At 52.5% G+C, this 18,956-nt stretch overlaps 8 protein-coding genes across 8 annotated transcripts; 2 read left to right on the top strand and 6 right to left on the bottom strand.

Annotated features, from left to right (window-relative positions):
• Positions 1-211: 211 nt before the first annotated feature.
• Positions 212-995, top strand: RHO25_012153 (uncharacterized protein; the record flags this gene model as incomplete). Its single annotated transcript, XM_065603491.1, has 2 exons — positions 212-395; positions 454-995. 2 exons carry the CDS (start codon positions 212-214, stop codon positions 993-995), a joined length of 726 nt encoding a protein of 241 aa, XP_065459563.1.
• A 419-nt stretch (positions 996-1,414) lies between these two features.
• On the bottom strand, positions 1,415-2,091 carry RHO25_012154 (uncharacterized protein; the record flags this gene model as incomplete). Its single annotated transcript, XM_023603556.1, has 2 exons — positions 1,415-1,783; positions 1,837-2,091. 2 exons carry the CDS (start codon positions 2,089-2,091, stop codon positions 1,415-1,417), a joined length of 624 nt encoding a protein of 207 aa, XP_023454612.1.
• A 1,114-nt stretch (positions 2,092-3,205) lies between these two features.
• Positions 3,206-3,816, top strand: RPL30 (60S ribosomal protein eL30; the record flags this gene model as incomplete). The annotated part of the gene is made up of 4 exons (XM_023603557.2): positions 3,206-3,271; positions 3,332-3,446; positions 3,511-3,560; positions 3,718-3,816. 4 exons carry the CDS (start codon positions 3,206-3,208, stop codon positions 3,814-3,816), a joined length of 330 nt encoding a protein of 109 aa, XP_023454609.1.
• Positions 3,817-6,653: 2,837 nt separating this feature from the next.
• RHO25_012156 (uncharacterized protein) lies at positions 6,654-8,232 on the bottom strand (the record flags this gene model as incomplete). Its single annotated transcript, XM_023603559.1, has 2 exons — positions 6,654-7,990; positions 8,040-8,232. The coding sequence occupies 2 exons, from the start codon at positions 8,230-8,232 to the stop codon at positions 6,654-6,656; spliced, it is 1,530 nt and encodes a 509-aa protein (XP_023454611.1).
• Positions 8,233-9,006: 774 nt separating this feature from the next.
• On the bottom strand, positions 9,007-11,940 carry RHO25_012157 (uncharacterized protein; the record flags this gene model as incomplete). Its single annotated transcript, XM_023603560.2, has 1 exon — positions 9,007-11,940. One exon carries the CDS (start codon positions 11,938-11,940, stop codon positions 9,007-9,009), a length of 2,934 nt encoding a protein of 977 aa, XP_023454610.1.
• A 582-nt stretch (positions 11,941-12,522) lies between these two features.
• Positions 12,523-13,048, bottom strand: RHO25_012158 (uncharacterized protein; the record flags this gene model as incomplete). Its single annotated transcript, XM_065603492.1, has 2 exons — positions 12,523-12,702; positions 12,773-13,048. 2 exons carry the CDS (start codon positions 13,046-13,048, stop codon positions 12,523-12,525), a joined length of 456 nt encoding a protein of 151 aa, XP_065459564.1.
• Positions 13,049-14,794: 1,746 nt separating this feature from the next.
• On the bottom strand, positions 14,795-16,545 carry RHO25_012159 (uncharacterized protein; the record flags this gene model as incomplete). The annotated part of the gene is made up of 2 exons (XM_023603561.2): positions 14,795-14,882; positions 14,945-16,545. The coding sequence occupies 2 exons, from the start codon at positions 16,543-16,545 to the stop codon at positions 14,795-14,797; spliced, it is 1,689 nt and encodes a 562-aa protein (XP_023454471.1).
• Positions 16,546-17,091: 546 nt separating this feature from the next.
• RHO25_012160 (uncharacterized protein) lies at positions 17,092-18,399 on the bottom strand (the record flags this gene model as incomplete). Its single annotated transcript, XM_023603562.2, has 3 exons — positions 17,092-17,238; positions 17,290-17,946; positions 18,010-18,399. The coding sequence occupies 3 exons, from the start codon at positions 18,397-18,399 to the stop codon at positions 17,092-17,094; spliced, it is 1,194 nt and encodes a 397-aa protein (XP_023454470.1).
• Between the last annotated feature and the right edge of the window lie 557 nt (positions 18,400-18,956).

Below are 18,956 nucleotides of genomic sequence, written 5' to 3' on the forward strand. Positions count from 1 at the left end.
ATGGTAATCCCGTAAATATACACGTCTCTCTTGGGAGTACTGGCTATCAAGACCTGAGCCGTGAACAGGCGCTAAAGATGCATAGTTGATTGGCCAGCTTCTGCTGTGCCGCCTACGCCGCGAACACTAGGCTGACATATTAGGACGACCTCCGAAAACCTCATGTTTCGAACAGATACTCGTCTCATCTCCTAGAATGTCAAATCCCTACATGATCAATCCGGCCAGCCCACATACAGAGACACTGGTCGTACTGGACTTCAACTGCGAGCTTGATCTGGAAAATTATCCCGCCTGGAATAAGACACTGCAACAATTTTTTGAACATGGCGCTTGTCAGGGTCTAATGTGGTCGAAAGTGATCGATAGACCACTCCAAGCCGTGATGCATATCTGTAAGCCTGACGATGGTCTCTGATATGCAGTGAAAGAAAACTTGTTGACAACACGCAGCCTGGCACCTTGACACAGACCCAGCACGAACAGAGCTCACAAACGGGACCTGGATAGAATTGGCACCTTTCCTCCAGGACATGCCTCGATCGCAAGACATCAAACTGGGTATCAGGTACTTCTTCACCACGCCCAGTCTTTTCCATGAGCTTGTTCTGATCACGGGTGACCCTGACCTCGTTACACCTGAATGCCTCCAGAGTGTGGACTGGCTGCTCGAGCGAACTATGCCTCAAATCAGTGGCACTCAATCTGAGTTTCTCCTCAGCTGCGTTCGTGGCATCACAGCTCCTGAAGATTCGGGGGCTACGAGAACGATCGCTACACTATGGGCTTGGCCTAGTCTGCAGCGTCGAGAACAGTTCATAGACCCGGAGCAGGACTCACTTGGAGGAGGCACACAGTACCATGATCTGTTTGGACTCACAATGCGCAGACTTGAGGGTTGTGGAGCGACGGTGACAAAGTACCTGCTTCACTTGCAGCAATGGAGGCCAAAGAAGAAACCAGAAAAGCGACAAAGAAAGTGCGTTGTGCTGTAGTTCTTCGGTCGCTGCCTGCGGTGCATCGCACGAGCCCGGGAGTTCCGTACACTGTCTGCTTACATGTCGCGATCACAGCGGGTAGTTCACGAGGCTGCTCCTTGCATGCGGCGTGCTCACGGGCTGTGGAACGCGCGCATACAGCTCTGATCGACCAAAGTACTCGCGTGAAGGCTTCTTTGGTCTCTCAGATTTCCAGAGGCTCTGAGCTGACTGGGTGGGCCTTGGGCGAAATTTTGCTCTAGAAGACAGTCCGAGACATCGCTGCCGTCCGTCGACAACTTTGGATCAGCAATCGCCAAAAGGTCTTCCTTGGTAGAAATCGATAGAAGGCTCTCAGGTAGCTAGCTTGGCCTAGAGCAAGGCTGTACCGCAGTGGATCGGTCGCAATACCACTCCCTGGGCCCGACGGCTCTGGGTCAAGGCTTGTAGTCATCCCGATATCCATGCACTACTTCCTCACAGCTACTCTCTTCCCTCTGCAACCCCTCCTTGCCAATTTCAAGCTTCCAGTTCGAATCAGGTATCTGACACTCCGGACTTCCTTGATTGGCGAGAACTGCACCAATATTCGCCTCTCGGTACGTTTTGTATATTTTCCGTGACTGCAGGTTCACAAAGAGAATTACGATGCCTCGTGTAGGGTATGGCTTGGTCGTGAACTCCCAATACCATGTGATGGTGTCGCAAGTGTTCGATGTGAAGATAGTGTTGACGCTCGGTACGGCAGGGACGGCGGCTTCCTGTTCGAGCATCTCTTGCAGATTGTGCGCGAGCGTGGTGTTCAGCTGGGATCTCGTGAGCTATGAACAGCAGCATTCGGGGAGAGCACTGAACATACTGGTTTCTGAAAGACGTAGCTCAGACTATCGGAAGTCGTGGTGACATTCTCATCAACCAGCTCTTCCAGCACCGTCCGATTACCTGAGTATTTTGTAAGGTACAGAGTGTATTTTTCGATGATCTGCGCCGTCTCGTCTCTCGTTAGGCAGGACTCATTGGTATTTCCACTGCTGCTTTCTGCGTGGACTGAAACGCCGCTTAGGACTAGCAGGAGCAGAAATACCAATTTGGAGATTCTCGTCGGGACTGCCATTCTTATTGTTGATTTTGATGGAGACGAATGGGAGAGAGAAAAGAGCCTTCAAGAAGAAGACCGCTGGAGACCCGGCCATGGTCGTCACAGGTATCGGAAGCGAAACGATCTTGCTTCAGGAGCAGAGCTCTCTTCTGATGTGTTTGGTGTCCTTATGCTGCATGTTGTGCAGCCACGGACTGCTTGAGCTGTCTCATCTTACCTTGCAGCTTATTGACATCATGGAGACACAACACAATAGCATGATGAACAGTGCTTTGCGTCTATTTCGTTTGATCGCCTTGGCAGCATGGCTGTCTCCAAGGATTTGCTGGTCTGAAGAGGAGGCGTGCAATCTTGGCTCCCTGTTATAATTGCGAGCAGCTAAGGGAAAGGGTCCAGTTGTGCAAGATGCTTCGAAGCAACGAGAAAATTTCGCAGTTGCCTGAAGGGAGGGAGTGCGTGGCAGCGATTGTGCAGCGGACTGTTTCAACACAAGAACAGCCCACGCTATCGCAATCAGCTCGCTGATGAACCCCAATAGTCATGTCGCTGCCGCATTTGCTTATTTGTCAGACTCAGGACCAGGTTTCAGGCGCGAGATGTTTGCGTGACAGAGTAAATCCGGGCTCAAGGGATAACAATACTGCACCGTTCCTGGCACGATGGTCCTGCCATATCTGCGGCGTTGGCGTTGAATGTACGAAAGTCCAACGAAGGCAAGGTCCTTGATGTGAAGATCAAGGAGGAAGTAATGGAGGCAAGCTGTGGACAGCAAAATGGAAACTGAGAAACACGTACACCTTGTCCTCTCTCCTCGCAACCTTGACTCTACGCCTACATCGCTACTCGAGACACAGTGCCTCAGCGACGTTGTGTCAGGCAGAGATTTGGGTGCCCAAGAGCAGTCAATGCGCCGAGCAGAGTGCGCAGAATTGGCCTTGATTTCTGTTCTGCTTTCTGGCGGGAGGTAGGGTCACGGTCGTCAGTGCGGACGGCGAGCGGGAGCGCCCGCTCGGATTCGGAAAGCCGCATATCTTGGCTCGTGCAAATTGGAATTTCGAGCTTGCGCTTTCTGTCGATTCGTCTTGCAAGTCAGCGAAGGTCATCACAGCCGGAGACACAATCATTCACAATGGCACCAAAGAAGAGCAGCAAGACCCACGACAGCATCAACGCTAAGTTGGCCCTGACTATCAAGGTGCGCATGCGCAGCCCGCACGATCGCTAGCACAGCACAATGGACTGACCTCTCGCACAGTCTGGTAAGGTCACACTTGGCTACAAGTCGACCCTCAAGTCGCTCCGCTCCGGCAAGGCCAAGCTCGTCATCATCGCTGGCAACACCCCTCCTCTCCGCAAGTCCGAACTCGAGTGTACGTCGCGACCTTCAGAGGGCAAGAGAATGGTGAAAGAGAACAGGACTGACGGGATATACAGACTACAGCATGTTGGCCAAGACTGCCGTCCACCACTTTTCCGGCAACAACGTAAGTGCCACTTGAAAACGGATACCAACCTTTGCGCCTAGCGAAGGAGCCTCTATCAAGGCTCTGGAGGGTGCGCTCTCTTGAGCCCTGAGAAGAAGCTGCTTCAACAGGCGCTTTGGAGGGAAACGACTCGTACTAACCACCGTGCGTGATGTAGATTGAGCTCGGTACCGCCTGCGGTAAGCTCTTCCGCTGCTCGACCATGGCCATTCTCGATGCTGGAGACTCCGACATTCTGTCCACCACTCCTCAGTAGAGGGAGAGTCCGAGGAGGAAGTATGGTGCTACAGATAGATGCATGAGCAGGGAACTGCCAGCGACACCATTTCTGAGACGCGGCAAACAGTGCTCGTTCGGATGACGACCTCGGATGAGGAAAACTCCGCATTCTGGTGGCCGTATGCCCGTGTCTTCTGCGCAGGCACATTTCTTCAAATAGCCTGCAGATTCCCACCAATGCAAATGCATCTTCTGTGCCAGAAAATCGCTCATCGTGACTCACTGCTCCTTTCGTCGTATTCAGACCTTGATTTCTAAGGCATAGTCTCACATCCTCAGACCACCGGCCCAAAGTTGCTCCGATGCGGCGGCGGCCTGAGCGGCTGAGTTTGCCACACTCTCCGTCAATTTGTAAGCCGAGTGCGTGCGGCTTGGCAAACGGCCCTCGCTGAACCTCGTCGTCAGTCGTCCTCTCCTCCTCACACACCACACCCAACGACACACCCACCGCAATACCGTCGCAATGGCCCGTCGTCCAGCTCGCTGCTACCGCTACTGCAAGAACAAGCCGTACCCAAAGTCGCGCTTCAACCGTGGTGTGCCAGACCCAAAGATTCGAATCTTCGACCTTGGCCGCAAGCGTGCAAACGTCGACGATTTCCCAACCTGCGTCCACCTCGTCTCCAACGAGTATGAACAGCTGAGCTCCGAGGCTCTCGAAGCCGCCCGTATTTGCGCCAACAAGTGAGCCACTCCGAGGGAAGAGAAGGTCAGAGAGAGATGCAGGACACTGACGGAATATCGCTACAGGTACATGGTCAAGACCGCCGGAAAGGAAGGTTTCCACCTCCGTGTCCGTGCCCACCCATACCACGTCGTCCGCATCAACAAGATGTTGTCGTGCGCCGGAGCCGATAGACTCCAAACTGGAATGCGTGGTGCTTTCGGAAAGCCAAACGGCACCGTCGCCCGTGTCAACATCGGCCAGATTCTCCTCTCGATCCGCACTCGTGACTCTCGTAAGTCAAACGCTGCACACTGCTCTCGTCGACCCGTACTAACATCCCCAAGACCGCCCAACCGCCATCGAGGCCCTCCGCCGCTCGCAGTACAAGTTCCCAGGTCGCCAAAAGATCATCGTCTCCAAGAAGTGGGGTTTCACTCCTCTCGACCGCGCCGAGTACATCGAGAAGCGCAAGGCTGGTGCCATCCGTGTCGACGGTGCTTACGTCCAGTTCCTCAGCAACCACGGCCCAATCGAGTACAACATGCGCCGATTCCCAGACGCTTTCCAGCAAGAGGCATAGATGGATGTTTCCTGGAGGGTTTTTGGGCTTGACGTGAGGCATAGATGATGAAATAGACATGATGAAAAGGCCATCCTACGGGACAGGCCTAAAAGGGCATCCCGCGGCAGGAGTTTTAGTGCCGGGAATGGATGCACTTGGGTTTTTATGAACAGTCTACATCATGCCGAATGGAATCGAGTTGTGAAAGAGCAGATTGTGCCCACGTCATTTTGGATTGATCAGCTGCATGGCAGGTTTGATTGATACCCGTCTCTACAAGTCTTGTGCTGACATTTGACTTCCGTGTCTGTTGGGCCATCGCCTGACGCTTGCCAGTCCTCCAAGTGGTGCCGAATATTGTAGTGCTATTGTTATTTGGAAGCGGGCTGGTTCTTCTACGAGAGAGCAGAGTCAGCTGGTGTGATGGTAGTTCAGACTCTCCCGATTTGACAGAAGACCCTCACCTCGACCTCGCCATACAGCGGCACTTCAATGCGATTGCGCTAATGTAGCAGCAGCAGCAGCACCTTCTCTCATCCCAGGCATTTGGCGTTCAGATATTGTCCCGGCATTCAGGACCGCGCCGATGTCGTCCTCGCACGATATTCGTGCACCGGTGCTTGAAGTCTCTGTTCGTGGGTGAGGACGTCGTCTCGCCGTGGCCATGTGCGTGGGTCGGCGCTTTGTAAGTCGACATTTTCGATGTGCACAGGCTCTTCGTGTCGGACAGTTTGGGCGTCAGTGCGCTTCGCGTACCAGACCCACGTGAGCCAGTAGATGAAGAGACAAAGTGTGCCGATGAGTGCGAGGCAGATCACGATGATGGCGATGCTGTTCATGGCTGGGTCGTTGATGTGGTGGTGGGTTGGAATGCAATGTTGAGGTTGTGGCTTGTGGTTTGTCGTCTGCGAGAGTTGCAAGTGGCAGGTGCGCAATATGTGAAGTGAAGCAAACGACCGTCGGCTGTCACGTTGGAACTGTTTGTTCTACGAAGTTCTTGACTCTAAAGATCAACTATGCTGGAGCTTTCTGGATATTTGTGATAGAGACATGCTAACGTTCATCAGATTTGTAGGACGTTCATATCGCTGCGGAGAATGTAAAGATGTAGCCGAGCCATCCTGCTATATAACTGAGAAGCGGTTAGCCCAGCTTAGCTTTGGTAAAAAGGCGCAGATGGAAATATGCTCGAAGACGTTGCCGTCATTTCTGGTGTGTTGAACTATTGCGAATGGCGTTGATGGAGCCGTACATTGAGCATCGTTATCTGGAGCTGGATGTGCAATTAGTCTTCTGGTGGTCCTCGGAATTTTGTTGGAGCCTCAACAGTGCTCTGGTCTTGATGGCGGACTCCGTACTGCCTGCAGCAATCCGAGAGATCAGAACGAGAGCAATAGGCCGATATGCTTGTGATAATGTTTGCTTAAAACAATAATAATCAAGCTCGCTATATGGATTGCCTTCGTTTTCAAGTTCTGGTTGCAGTGGGGCCCATCTCCGAGGGCAGGACGAGGCTGAGCTCTCTCGTGTGGCGCTTTGCGATGTTCCATTTGTTGTCAATTTGTGCTGTCTCCTTCCACACCCTTCAGATTTTCTCCACCTGCTCTGCTTGCATTGCGCCCTTTTCAGTCGATTCAAGATAGACAGGAACATCCTCTGGCAGCATCTTCGCCACTTTGACCGGTTGTAAAGGATTCGTTGAGCGAACGAAGAACGCATCGATGTCCTCCAACGATCCGTTTCTGGTCTCCGGTAAGAACAGGTAGAAGACAGCCACTGAGAGCAAATTCGTGCAAACATAAACCAGGTAGTACTTCCATTGAATAGAGTCGAACGCGATAGGCGTCACTTCGGCCACCATGAAGTTGAAAAGCCAATTGCTGCACCCAGACATTGCGGTCACCTTTGCCCTGATGCGGAGAGGTGCGATCTCGCTGCTGTACATGAACGGGATGAGGAACATGCCAATTGGGAAAGCTGCGAGAGCCAGGAAATAGAACAAGAGACTGCAGCCTGCGGCGGTTCTGTTTGTGGGGTCCGACTGGAGTCCTGCGAGCCCAGCGTTCGCGACGCACATGAGGAATGCTCCGGTGATGAGCAGCTTACGTCTTCCAAAGCGATCGATCAGAAACACGGCTGAGGTTGCCATGAGGAATTGCCAAGTTTGCAAGCAGCTTGAAATGATTCGAGAGAGTACTGCGCTATACCCGAGTCGCTGTTGGAGGATTGTGTTGGAATAGAACGTAATTACGTTGACTCCAGAAAGCTGAGCGAGGACATTGACTCCGATGGCAATAATAGTGCGATTGAGATGCCGATTCTTGGTTCTCGCGAAAGGGCTGCTTGAATGTCCTTGACTCTCTACTTCCAAGGATTGTCGGATGGAGAGTAATTGTTCGGCCACGAAGGCAGAGTCCTCGGATTCGTCTTCGAGCTTCGCCAGGACCAGTCTTGCCTCTTCGAATCGATCTTTGCCCGCTAGCCACCGTGGTGATTCTTCAAGCATGGGCACCATGATCATCACGGTAATGGGAAAGAATGCCTGGAAAGCGATCGGAAACCGGAAACTCGCACTTGATTGACGAGCAAAGTAGAGCCCAAACTCAAGCCAGCCGACGAACATGACTCCAAAGATGGCTGCAGAGCCTTCGAGCATGATGAGACCTCCACGCTGATGAGCATCTGAGCTTTCTCCCACCCAGGTGGGTACTGTGGCCGTGAAAGACCCGACTCCAAGACCTGTGATGATGCGAGCCACGATGAGTTGTGCGAGTGAGTAGGCCGTAGATTGCAGGATGACACCAATGAGCACGACGACCGCTCCGCCGAAGGTCGTCCATTTTCTTCCATACTTCTCTCCGAAGAAGAAGCAGGCTAATGCACCAAACGCGGCGCCAACTTCGTAAAGTGCCACGGCAGTGCCTCACAGATGTTAGTACAAACTCAGTGCTAGTCGTGGAAGTTCAAGTACCTTGAAGCGTAGAATGCTGACTCTTCAGCGCAGATGTACTTGTATCAATCTCCGGAAACTGCTTAACAAAAGTGGGAAGAGTCAAGAGACCATTCATCAACGCCTGATCGTAGCCTTGGAGGATCCAGGCTGCCGCGCCCGTGAGTGCCAGTGCTATCCGCAGTCTTTTGCCTCGCAACTTCAAACCGGCCATGCTGCGGATTGTCAATGTGGTCAGAGCGCGATGAACGAAATGTCAAGATGTAGACTACACAACGGGCAAGCAAGTGATTAAGGGAGACGACGCAGACGCCAGGAATGGAATGCAGTGAGAACGAAACAATGGAGGTGAGCGTGGAGGATGTGGAGAATAGCATATGCCTGTGTCCACATGATACTCGCATTGTAGCATCAGCGACTAGACTTTGTCGTGGGGATGGATATCGGCACCAAGGTCTCCGCAAGTCGTCATTGGCCTTTTGAGTGTTGATGCGCTATCTTAGATCGTTGCAGAAGTGGTATGCCGCGTGTCAACGGCATCTGGCTGATGACGAACGCCGGTGAAGTGGTGACTTCGGGCAGAATCTTCGAATAATCGCTCAGCCATCGTATGAATGAGTTGTTGGTGCCACGGGGTGCTTTGGTACAGGGTCATTCGGACACTAGTAGCTATCGGTAGAGACATCAGTAATGCTTTACGGCCAAAAGCTCGTGGAGGTACGTTGGGGCGGATGTAACGGCACGGAATCGCATGAAAAGTGGCATGGATATGAAGATGCTTAGCCATGAATAAGCCTCACCAAGCTCCGTAGTGGAGCCCTCGGCGTTTGCAGGAGGACTCCAAAAGCCGTCTGTCAGCAGCGTGCGGCAGCCAATTTTTCTTGCTGAACATGACGCTTTCTCGCGGTTATTCTTTACCGCAGGCAGACCCGTTGCCAACCTTGCGAGCTGTGCAGTTTCCGTTCCTTCGGAGAAAGTTAGAACCTATTCATCGCTGCTTTGTCCAGCTGTGCCAGTCATTGAAGACATTCCCATGGATCTTCGACTTCGCGTCCTTGCGCCATTCGTCTAGCAAGTCGAGATACATTGACCCGATCTTCTTGAATGCGTGATCCGGATCCAGCCCCACGAGCACTTTCGCCAGGAATTGACTGCCACGGCTGCACGCAGAGGCGTGGATCTTGCTGCCACCTAAACGCATTTCATCGTGTACGTTGCTGAGGATCTTGAAAAGTTCCTCAGTATCGTCGATTTCCGGCAGTACCTTCTGCTTCTTGCTTCTGTCGAAATATGTCTCCAGAACATCTAGTGCCTTCTGCGCTGTCGGCTGGCTTGTGGTAGTGCGAGCCAGAGTGATCAGAGGCAGTATCAAATCCACAGCAAGAGGGTTCGCGTACTGTGACTTGACATAGATCGCAAGCAGGTCCAGAACACGGTTCTTCAAGTTGACAACATCTTCCTTGGCATCCTTGTTCTCTTGCTTGTTGTTCGTGCGTTTGCTGCGCTCCTTGAAGATGGTCTCCAGATGTGGTGTTATCGCCATCATTTCGTCATCGTCCATGTCAGAGCCATCATCGTCCGATTCGTCTTCCATGCCAGCTGTGCCAAGCGCATCGGCCAGCTTGCGATCGAATTCTGCTTCTTCATCTTCTCCTGCGCCACCTTCAGCATCACTCTCCGAGCTACTGGATTCCGAATCCGATGTCTCATCATTTTCGTCCGCGGCTCCAGAGACTTCTCCACCCACGATCTCCACATCTGATGCATCCTCGACGTCTTCCATGTCTATGTCCTCGTCGGCCTCCTCGTCGTCCTCTTCTTCCTCATCCTCCTCTCCCTCTTTGAAGAGCTCACGCTTGCCGGCCAGAGTCTCCTTCGGTTCCAGCACGCTGATCATGGACTGCAGACCATCCGCAGTGACCTCGGAGGCAAAAGCAGCGAAGACCTGTTCGGCTAGCTTGCGGAAGAGGGCTGACGGCTTGGCCACAAAGCTGAGCAGCAACTCAATGAGCAGTAACGAGGAGTCTTCGCTCTTCGCGCTGGTGAAGTGGCTGGTAATGTCCTTGAGCACTTCTGCACCATCTGGTTCCTGTTTGTAGACCTGAAGAATTCCAAGTGATAAGAGCAATTGCGAAGCTTTCGCGACAACTGCTTTGCTACCCTTTTTGCTCTCGGCTTTCGTTGCTGCTTTCGCTAGCGCCTTCTGAGCTTCTCGGACAGCTGTCAATGCGTCGCTCTCTAACTCCACCCCCAGCGAGGTGCCAATGGCCTCCAGTCTGTCCACTACTACAAGAGGTGCGACCACGGCCTGGTCGAGAGGGAGATTCACCATATGGCCGAGTGCCGAGATGAGGCGATCTTGGAACACAATACGGGTGGCACTGCTGAGTGGCGTAGAGAGTTGTTCCGCCAGGAAGCTCAGGTCGGTCATGTTGCGGAGTGCCATCTTCAGCCACTGTGCTGGCTTATCACCTTTTTTGAAAAATTGCTCGGGTTGGCTCCTTCTCGATCGAATGATCGACAGCTGTGCATCTGCGAGTAGACGGCGCTTCTTTTCCACATCAGTCTGTTCAGCGGAAGCACGGCAAATGTCGTTGATGACTTTCACCACGTGAACCAAGCTCTCCGGATCCGCGGCCGCGAGGAGACTGTCGACAGTCTGGCGAGACAGCTTATCCAGGTTGGGCGGCATAACCTCAAGCAGCTTCGAGACCATTTCTGCAGCGGCCGCTGGATCCGTCTTCCCACGTGCTTCCATGGTCCTGAGTGGCACGGCAGAGGCAGCGAACAAAGTGCGATCCGACTTCGAGCGTTGATCAACTACACACCGGATTATACTCTGGTGCACGACGTCTCCCAAAAGTTCCGCAGGGGCAGCTTTGATGGCTTGACTGAAGATCTGAAGCCCGAGAGACTTCCTTTCGGCGGAAGAATTGGGAGAAAACATAGGCTTTGCCACACAATCTTCCCAGAATTGGGACAGGTCTTTGCCATCATCGTTCTGGTAGAGGTGCTGTAGAATGACGCTCCATGCGAGATTCGGCATAGATTGTCGGGCTCCAGACGCCTTGTTCTTCTTCTTGCCTTCACCGTTCTGCTGCGCCGGCTCATTATCCTTCACTTCCACTGCGTTTTTGAGTAGTATGCGCGTGAGCTCCCCCCGATCTTGTGATGAGAGCGGGTTCCTGTGATGCCAGACTTTCTTTGGGAGCTTGACGTTTTCAAAATTGTCCTTCGCTGTTAACCAGATAGCCACGCCTTCGGGCGACTTCAACAGGCCCTTCGAGTCCAAGGCGGTGATCAAAGGCAGGGCCAAATCCTCGTTAGCAGGTGTTCTCAAAAACTCCACCAGGATCAAGCCACATTCGCTCCGGATCCACTCCTTCTGAAGCGCCAGGTCGGACACAGCATCAAACACAGAGCTGACTTCGGCCCCTGAAGCACTGCGCAGAATGTCGCTGAGCAAGATTGCATGAAGTGCGTACATGCGACCGAGCAGGTAGTTCCTCTCCTCGCCTCCACGGTCGTTCGCAGGTGTCAAAGCTGAAATTTTGCTGAGGATCTCCTCGAATGACAAGAGGCTGCGCTTGCCGCCACGCGCAAATCTGAGCACTTCAGCGAGCGCAATGGAGAAGCCGAGTCGAGACGCTCGAGCACCGCTGCAAACGCCAATGACAAGGCGCGTTACCGCTCTGTCGACGCGACTCTTGAACTCACTCTCGTCGTCCGCAAGATGTTGGAGGAGCTCTTTCGTGGCTTCGATGCGCGCTTCGGGAAGTTCTTCGCCAAGCTTGCGCAGGATCCTGTTCAGTTCCTTCTGATCTGAGCTCTGCTCCTTGATGCCCATGCGCTGCTTGCGTGTGGGATGAACATTCTGCCCGCCTTCTTCGTCATCTTCGTGGGGGCGTTTGGTACCTGTCATGGCGTTGACCTTTGCATGTGGTTGTTTCCTTGAAAAAGTTCAAAGTGAAGGTCAGCAGTCTCCAAAAAGTTCAAGGCCACCGGAAGTGCGGGCCGAAGCCGTGGTCGAAACCTTAACTGTTCTCCAGCTTCTGCTTCTCTCTCCTCTCCTCTCATCCCATTGCACGTAGCGACCGCAAAGGATCACGTCACGTCCTGCTCTTTGCGAAAGTCGCTGACTTCCATTTAGGAGCGGCTCGGCGTGCAGGGTGAGGCCCATGGGATGAAGATTGCTCAGTCGAGAAGCAGCTGCTGGCACAATTCACGAGGAAGCCCTCACATTTTGCAACTGAGGCGCATTAGCTGACCACGAGATTGAGGGCTTGCCTCGAAAAAGCTGATAGATCTGGCAGTGTCGGCATGCGGTCTTCACTTCCAAGCGTTACTTTATCGTGGGTGTATCATGGTGCCATGCCGAATGCCCAGCCTACGGTTCAATCAGATCCCTAGACTGTAGGAGGCCACGCAATGGTACCCCGAACAGACACGTCGCTTAAAAACCACCTTCTCCATAGCGCTACGGTCGGTAGACGCTCGGCTTGAACTACAAGTTACACGCTTCAGTCGACCTATTCTGCCCGCCACCGTCCTTCTTCAATCTCGGAAATAGCTCCAGAGCATTTCGGAAATGGACCTGCTCTCTTAGCTCAGATGACACCTCGATAGTATTCCACTGCTTCAAGAAGGCCGGATATGCTGGTGGTCGGGCATATGGAAAGTCGCTCTGTCAGCTGAGATCAGTTTCTATGCATGGCGATTATCCTCCATGGTACGTGACACATGACTATACGTACTCCGTACAGAATCTTTTCATGCGGAACTCCGGTCTCGAGCAAAGTTTTCACTACTGCCGGGGCGGTCGAAAGCGCGAGATCGAAATGGAACGAGCGGAAGTCTTGCATGATCTGCTCATGTGTGAGACCAGTCGCAGCGTTACGAACAGTCGGATTAGCCACCGAGAGTGGTGTTGCGACGCGACTGATCAAGTACGGCAACGTCCCTCCTGCATGAGAGAGGATGACGCTGCAGTCGGGAAACTTGCGCCTCGTGCCGCTGAATAGCATGTCCATTGCTGTACGTGTTGTCTCGTGCGGGTAGTCCACAACAGGTTGGGGAAGCTGGACATTCACTTTTCCCGAGATCACGCGGGTGAGTAGGATGCACGAACACTACAGCCTTCCGACGATTTAGCTCTGCCCAGATGGGCTCCAGGGAAGGATGACCAAGGTATGTAGTACTGTTCCCGTAACGCGAGAATAGGCAGACTCCATCTGCTCGAAGGGTGTCGAAAGCATAGGCTATTTCAGCCAGGGCAGCTGCAGTGTCTTCAATATTCCCGAGAGATAGGAAGAAGCCGAACGCTTGAGGGTTGGAGTCCCGGATAGCCGCAGCTTCGACATTAAGGGCACGCGCCAGATCCCAAGACCGCTAAGGGAACATGATGCATTAGTAGGTCGTGGTGAGACGTGGGAAGGAGGCCTTACTTTGCCTTGAACAATACATGCTCCCGGAGTAGTAATTGAAAGGATCGAGGTTTTGAACCCAGCACGCCTCATTAATGCTTGGCTGGCTTCTAGCGACCATTGTGGAGTCGGCCATCCGCTTGGGTCGCCTGGCCATTTGCTTCGTCAGAATCGATGCTACGATAATTCGGATGTTGCTCACCTCCTGCAGCAGCGACAGCTACCAAGGACGTGTCAGTCACACTCATAAGGCTGCGTTTTGTTCTATATGAGCCACGCTATACCTTCGACATACTCCGGTGGAACCCAATGGTGATGGGTGTCGATTTTATCGACCTGCGCTTGAGCAGGCCAAGGAAATTTATTCGAAAGAATCCATTCTGGTACTTGGTTGAAGACTTGGCTGGAAACCATAGTCGATAGCAATGATAGTGTCAAGAGTCGTACTCTGATAATCAGCTGCTTCAGATCCTGTCCTCGTAGCGACCGCAATGTCACCCTTTTGTAATTAGTGATTACATGCCGAGGAGTGGTTTTGCTCGCATGGCAGGCAAGAATGTGGCTGGGGAGAAGTTTTGCTGATCGTGGGGAACTTTGTGGAAGATTTCCGTTTCCGCTCATGGTGCTTCGTCCGTCGGACGAACTTAGACCTACTGTCTTGACGGAATCAACCGCATACTGCGGTTCCAATCATGATAATGTCAATGAGGATGACGATACGGTATTACGCTTGAACAGCTACCAAGTCAAAGCATTCTCACGTACAGTGCTGTTTGGTGTAATCGAAAGATACGTGCTGCATTGCTTAACGCATACTTGGACACTCGGGCCTTAGAGGACAAACGCTTCTGGTGCTTCCCTTCGTCCTTGCAATTCAGAAACATCAGCTCTTGTAAGACTTTGCAGAGAATCAACGATCTCACAGAAGTTATCAAACGCGGCACGTATACGCTGGAAGACTTGGGGAGGACAATCATCGTCACGACAAATGTGGGCAAAACTTCTTTCTCTGGTGGTATCGCTACCAGTTCTGATGAGCTGATTGTGGTACAGATATCCTCTTCACCGCCTCGAGCAGGAAGGCGCCACATCGAACTGTATGGGAAATAACCACTTGGCGCAGTGGTCAGCGTCTTGAAGCTTCTACTTGTTCCAGAACCATGCATGATCACATCTGCTCGCTGCATGTAACGGCGCCGAGGATGCCTTTCGCTGGAACCAGCCAGAATAGATCTTCCTAGCCCTCTATCTCTGGAATCAAAGCGGACTCTCTACTTCTACGCTTGGTCGAGGAGAGACTGGAGTCGCACGAATTCGTTTGGGAAACTGCCACTTCACTTGCTTGCTCACCCGCTACAATTTTGGTTTATTTTGTGCCCACTCATCTTGCTTCAATTTCTTCCGTTGAATTTTGCCGGAAATCGTCTTGGGCAGAAATGTGCTAGAGCCTCTGTTAGCATAGCCTTCAAACGCATCAGACTATTCTGCAGGTCAGCAACTTACGCATCCACGAATTGCACCTTTCTCGGATACTTGTAGGGCGCCGCATTTGCTTTACAGTAATCCTGCAATTCCTTCACTAAGCCGTCTTGATCTTTCTTGGAGTACTCCTCCGTCAGTACAATGAACGCTTTGACGACCTCCCCTCTCGATTGGTCTGGCGATGAGACCACAGCACTCTCCACAACAGCAGGGTGTTGTTTGAGGACAGATTCGACTTCAAAAGGTCCAATGCGGTATCCAGCGGAATTGATGACATCGTCATTTCTCCCTACGAACCAGAAATAGCCATCTTTGTCTCGGGTTGCTCGGTCTCCCGTTGAATACCACGCTTGACCCTTGCCTTCTGATGATTCAACGAGTTTTCTGTCCAGGTTTCCGTTCTCATCGAGATATCCATCGAAGACACCGAAGAAATTCGAACTTTCGTTCAAATCGACCTTGACCGCAATGTCACCTTCTTCGTCATCTGCGGCGATCTTCCCGTCGTCGTTCACCACGTAAAGTGGTGTGCCAGGAGAAGGTTTCCCCATCGACCCGGGTCGAATCTTGTTTCCTTTGAAATTACCACACAAGAGTATAGTCTCGCTTTGCCCGAATCCGTCGCAGATCTCCATACCGGTTGTTTCTTGCCAGAGGCGAATTACTTCAGGATTGAGGGGCTCGCCAGCTCCGGTACAGTGTTTTAGTGCCTTGGGCTTGTTCTGTTTGATGTACTTCCGTTGCTCGTCGAGGACTAATTGACGGTACACGGTAGGAGGAGCGCAGAATGTGGTGATGGGGTATTCATGAAGAATATCGAGAGTGGCTTTGGGGTTGAAGGCTCCTCGATCATCGTGAATAAATAGGCCTGCTCCGCAATTCCACGTTCCTAAGAATGCCCAGCCAGCTTTCGCCCAGCCTTGTTCTGTTAAAACCCAGCTGAGAAATCCGGGCTTCAAGCGATGGAAGTGCTTGCCGGTGATCGTATGGCCCAGAGGGTAAGAGATCTGATTGTGTTGCACCATTTTAGGTGGACCAGTGGTGCCTGAAGTGAAGTAGATCATGCTTGGGTCTTTGATCCCAGGGGCAGGACCACTGAATCTTGCGTCCCGTGGTACTTTGTCCAGAGCCTCACTCAGGAGTACAACACCTTCTGGAGCCTTGCCATCCAACTGAAAGACGTGCTTGATCGAAGGACAGTTCTTCCTGACTTTCAAGAACTTCCCGACGGCTACCGTGTCGCCGAGGAAGACCGACGCTCCAATTTTTTTCACTCTGTACTCAATGTCCTTGTCAACAAGTAGAGTCGTAGCCGGGCAGATCACGATCCCACTCCGCAGACCTGCTGTGGCAATCTCCCACCACTCGGGCAGTCGCGGCATGATGATCAGCATTTTTTCGCCTTTCTTGACTCCAAGATGTTCAGTGAACATGGCAGCAAGTCTGTGCGATTGCCGGCTGAAATGCTCGAATGAAAGTCGCCGCTCCGTCTTGCGATCTTGTGAGATCCAATGCATGGCACATCCATCTTTGGGGGCATTCTTTGCCCAGTAGTCCACCACATCTGTGGCGAAGTTGAAGGACGTTGGTCGCTTAAGCTGATCGTCGTAGTAATGAGCCATGTTTGGTATTTTGGAAGCTGCAATCTTGCTGGAATAATAAGACAGGAGATTGAGCAGTCACGCCACTTCGAGCTTTTGATGTCCAATGCTGTATGGGTCCCAGTCGATTGAAGTCCTTCTAGGGCTGGGATGGGGGGAAAATATAATCCTTGAAGGCAACGCGGAGCCTTATGCTTGACCGGATCCGGGATGCAATCAATTTACACAGCAAGCGAGCCACTTCCTCAGGTCATGTTACAAGCGATTTCGCCAGTGCAGGAACAAATACCGGTCCGGCCGGACCTGTGCTCATGTGGTGAGCGAGGGTTGCGGGGAGGTGAACACCAAAGTGGAGACAGATCTGCATAGAGTTTCTTAGATGCGGCCATTACCGAGGCTGCATCAGGTTGCATGACTGGGCTTCCGCTCATCCAGGTACTGTCAACGAGACAGAGCGAGAATTGAGAACGAATCAGGTGATTGATGGAAGCAGAGACTAGAGAGAATGCTAGAATGGCGACACCTTGATGGAACTCTTATTTGTACTGCATGTGTCTCATCATCTCCTCAAGCCGCGACCTTCAGCACAGCTCTTCCTGGCAACTTGCCCGCAATCATGAGCTGGCAGAATTTATCCACGTCGTCGAGTGTGCCCTTGGTCAAGATGGGATGAACGAGATCGCGAGCGCAGAAGTCAAGGGCCTCTTCGACATCCTGGAAAGGGTCAGCGTATGCTCGTCTGCGATCAGACCGATTGTTGCTCACCTTCAATGTACCAGTCACAGATCCAACAATATTGAGCCTCTTCAATGCCATCATGAGTGGCGGAGCACCAGCGACCACGTCAGTCTCAGCCGGGAGGCCAACAGCTACCATTGTGCCTCCAGGCCTCAGAAGCGCAGGTCCCAAAGCATACGCAGCTCGGCTCGCCGCAATAACAATTGCACCATGAGCACCATACGTCGTCAACTTCTCCACCTCAGCAGCCAAGTCCTGCCCGGCCGTGAAATCGAGATAATGCTCCGCTCCGAGATCTGTACAAAGCTTCCTCTTCTCTTCGCCGCCATCGATCGCAATTACTCTCATGCCGAGGGCCTTCGCATACTGCACAGCGAAGTGTCCTAGACCTCCTCCTGCACCAATAACAACGACCCATTGGCCCGGACGTACAGCGCTGCGCTTGCAGGCTGTGTATGCGGTCACGCCACCACACATGATAGGACCAGCCTCTTCGTCCAGCACGCCCTCGGGAATACGAGTGGCGTAGCGACCATCGGTGAGGCAGTATTCTTGGAAAGTGCCAGGCGCGGAGAAGCCCGAATTGATCTGGGACTTGCAGTGCAATTCATCGGTACCATTGGTGCAGAATTCGCACTTTCGACAGGTAGAGACGACCCATTTGACTCCAGCTCGGTCACCGATCTACTGAGGCGTTAGCGAGACCAATAAAGATGAGGTCGTACTATGTAATGAATTGAAGTTTACCTTCCAGATGTCAGCCACGTCGGGATGAACAGCGACAACTTCGCCAGCGCCCTCGTGCCCAGCAATACCAGTTGTCTGCTCCATCATGGCAACACCGAATGCCTTCCATTCGTCGTGTATGAGGGACTTGTCGCTCGCACATAGACCAGTCCAGTTGATCTTGACAAGAATTTGCCCGGGACCGGGCTGCTGCGAGACGGGGACTGTCTTCACTGGTGCCGTAGCATCGTGGCCACTGCCGACTCGAACAGCAGCTCGTTGTTCTTTAGGTAGACCTTTAGCAGTAGCTGACGCGCCATTGGTCCCATTGGTAGCAGCGTTGTCGTAGGTGAAAGGATCCCTATGTGGAACAGTCCAAAGACCGTCCGAGTGTTGACGAACGTGAGACATGTTAGCGAATTGCACTTTTCCCACCGCAGACAAACTCAGCAAATGCAATTGCTACGACCTGCCAAATTTCAGCGCACCGGCTGAGACGAGAATAAATACCATGAAATCGTAGTCACCGTGTCATTACGCCTCACCCCGCAGCATAGAGTTGCCTTTGATGCGCATCCCCACCACAACCCATTCGAGCTGTGCATCCAGAGAGGGGAACTTGATCCATCAGGCCCAGCATGTCGGTGTGCAGCACTGACACGAGTCGACCGATGTGAGAGGTGTGAGAGCGCTACTGCTGTACCCCACAAGGCGAGCTCTTTCCTGCAGCAGATAGCTCACGCCTCCCATGCAGGGTTCGCAAAGAGTCCGTAGAAGCTGAAATGGTCTTCCAGTTGGTCGACCGCCGCTGTGTTATCAAAGTGCCCTGTGAGTCGATTGATGGCAACTGCAGTGCAGGAGAAGAACCCTACGAAGCCACCAGGACAAAGAAAGCCGCGCACGGGGCCTAGTGTAGAAATGCTTTTCATAGTCATGGCTGAGTCTATGCTACCGCTACATCTTCTACC

Source organism: Cercospora beticola, chromosome 8, assembly GCF_033473495.1.
Source record: "Cercospora beticola chromosome 8, complete sequence".
Classification (NCBI taxonomy): domain Eukaryota; kingdom Fungi; phylum Ascomycota; class Dothideomycetes; order Mycosphaerellales; family Mycosphaerellaceae; genus Cercospora; species Cercospora beticola.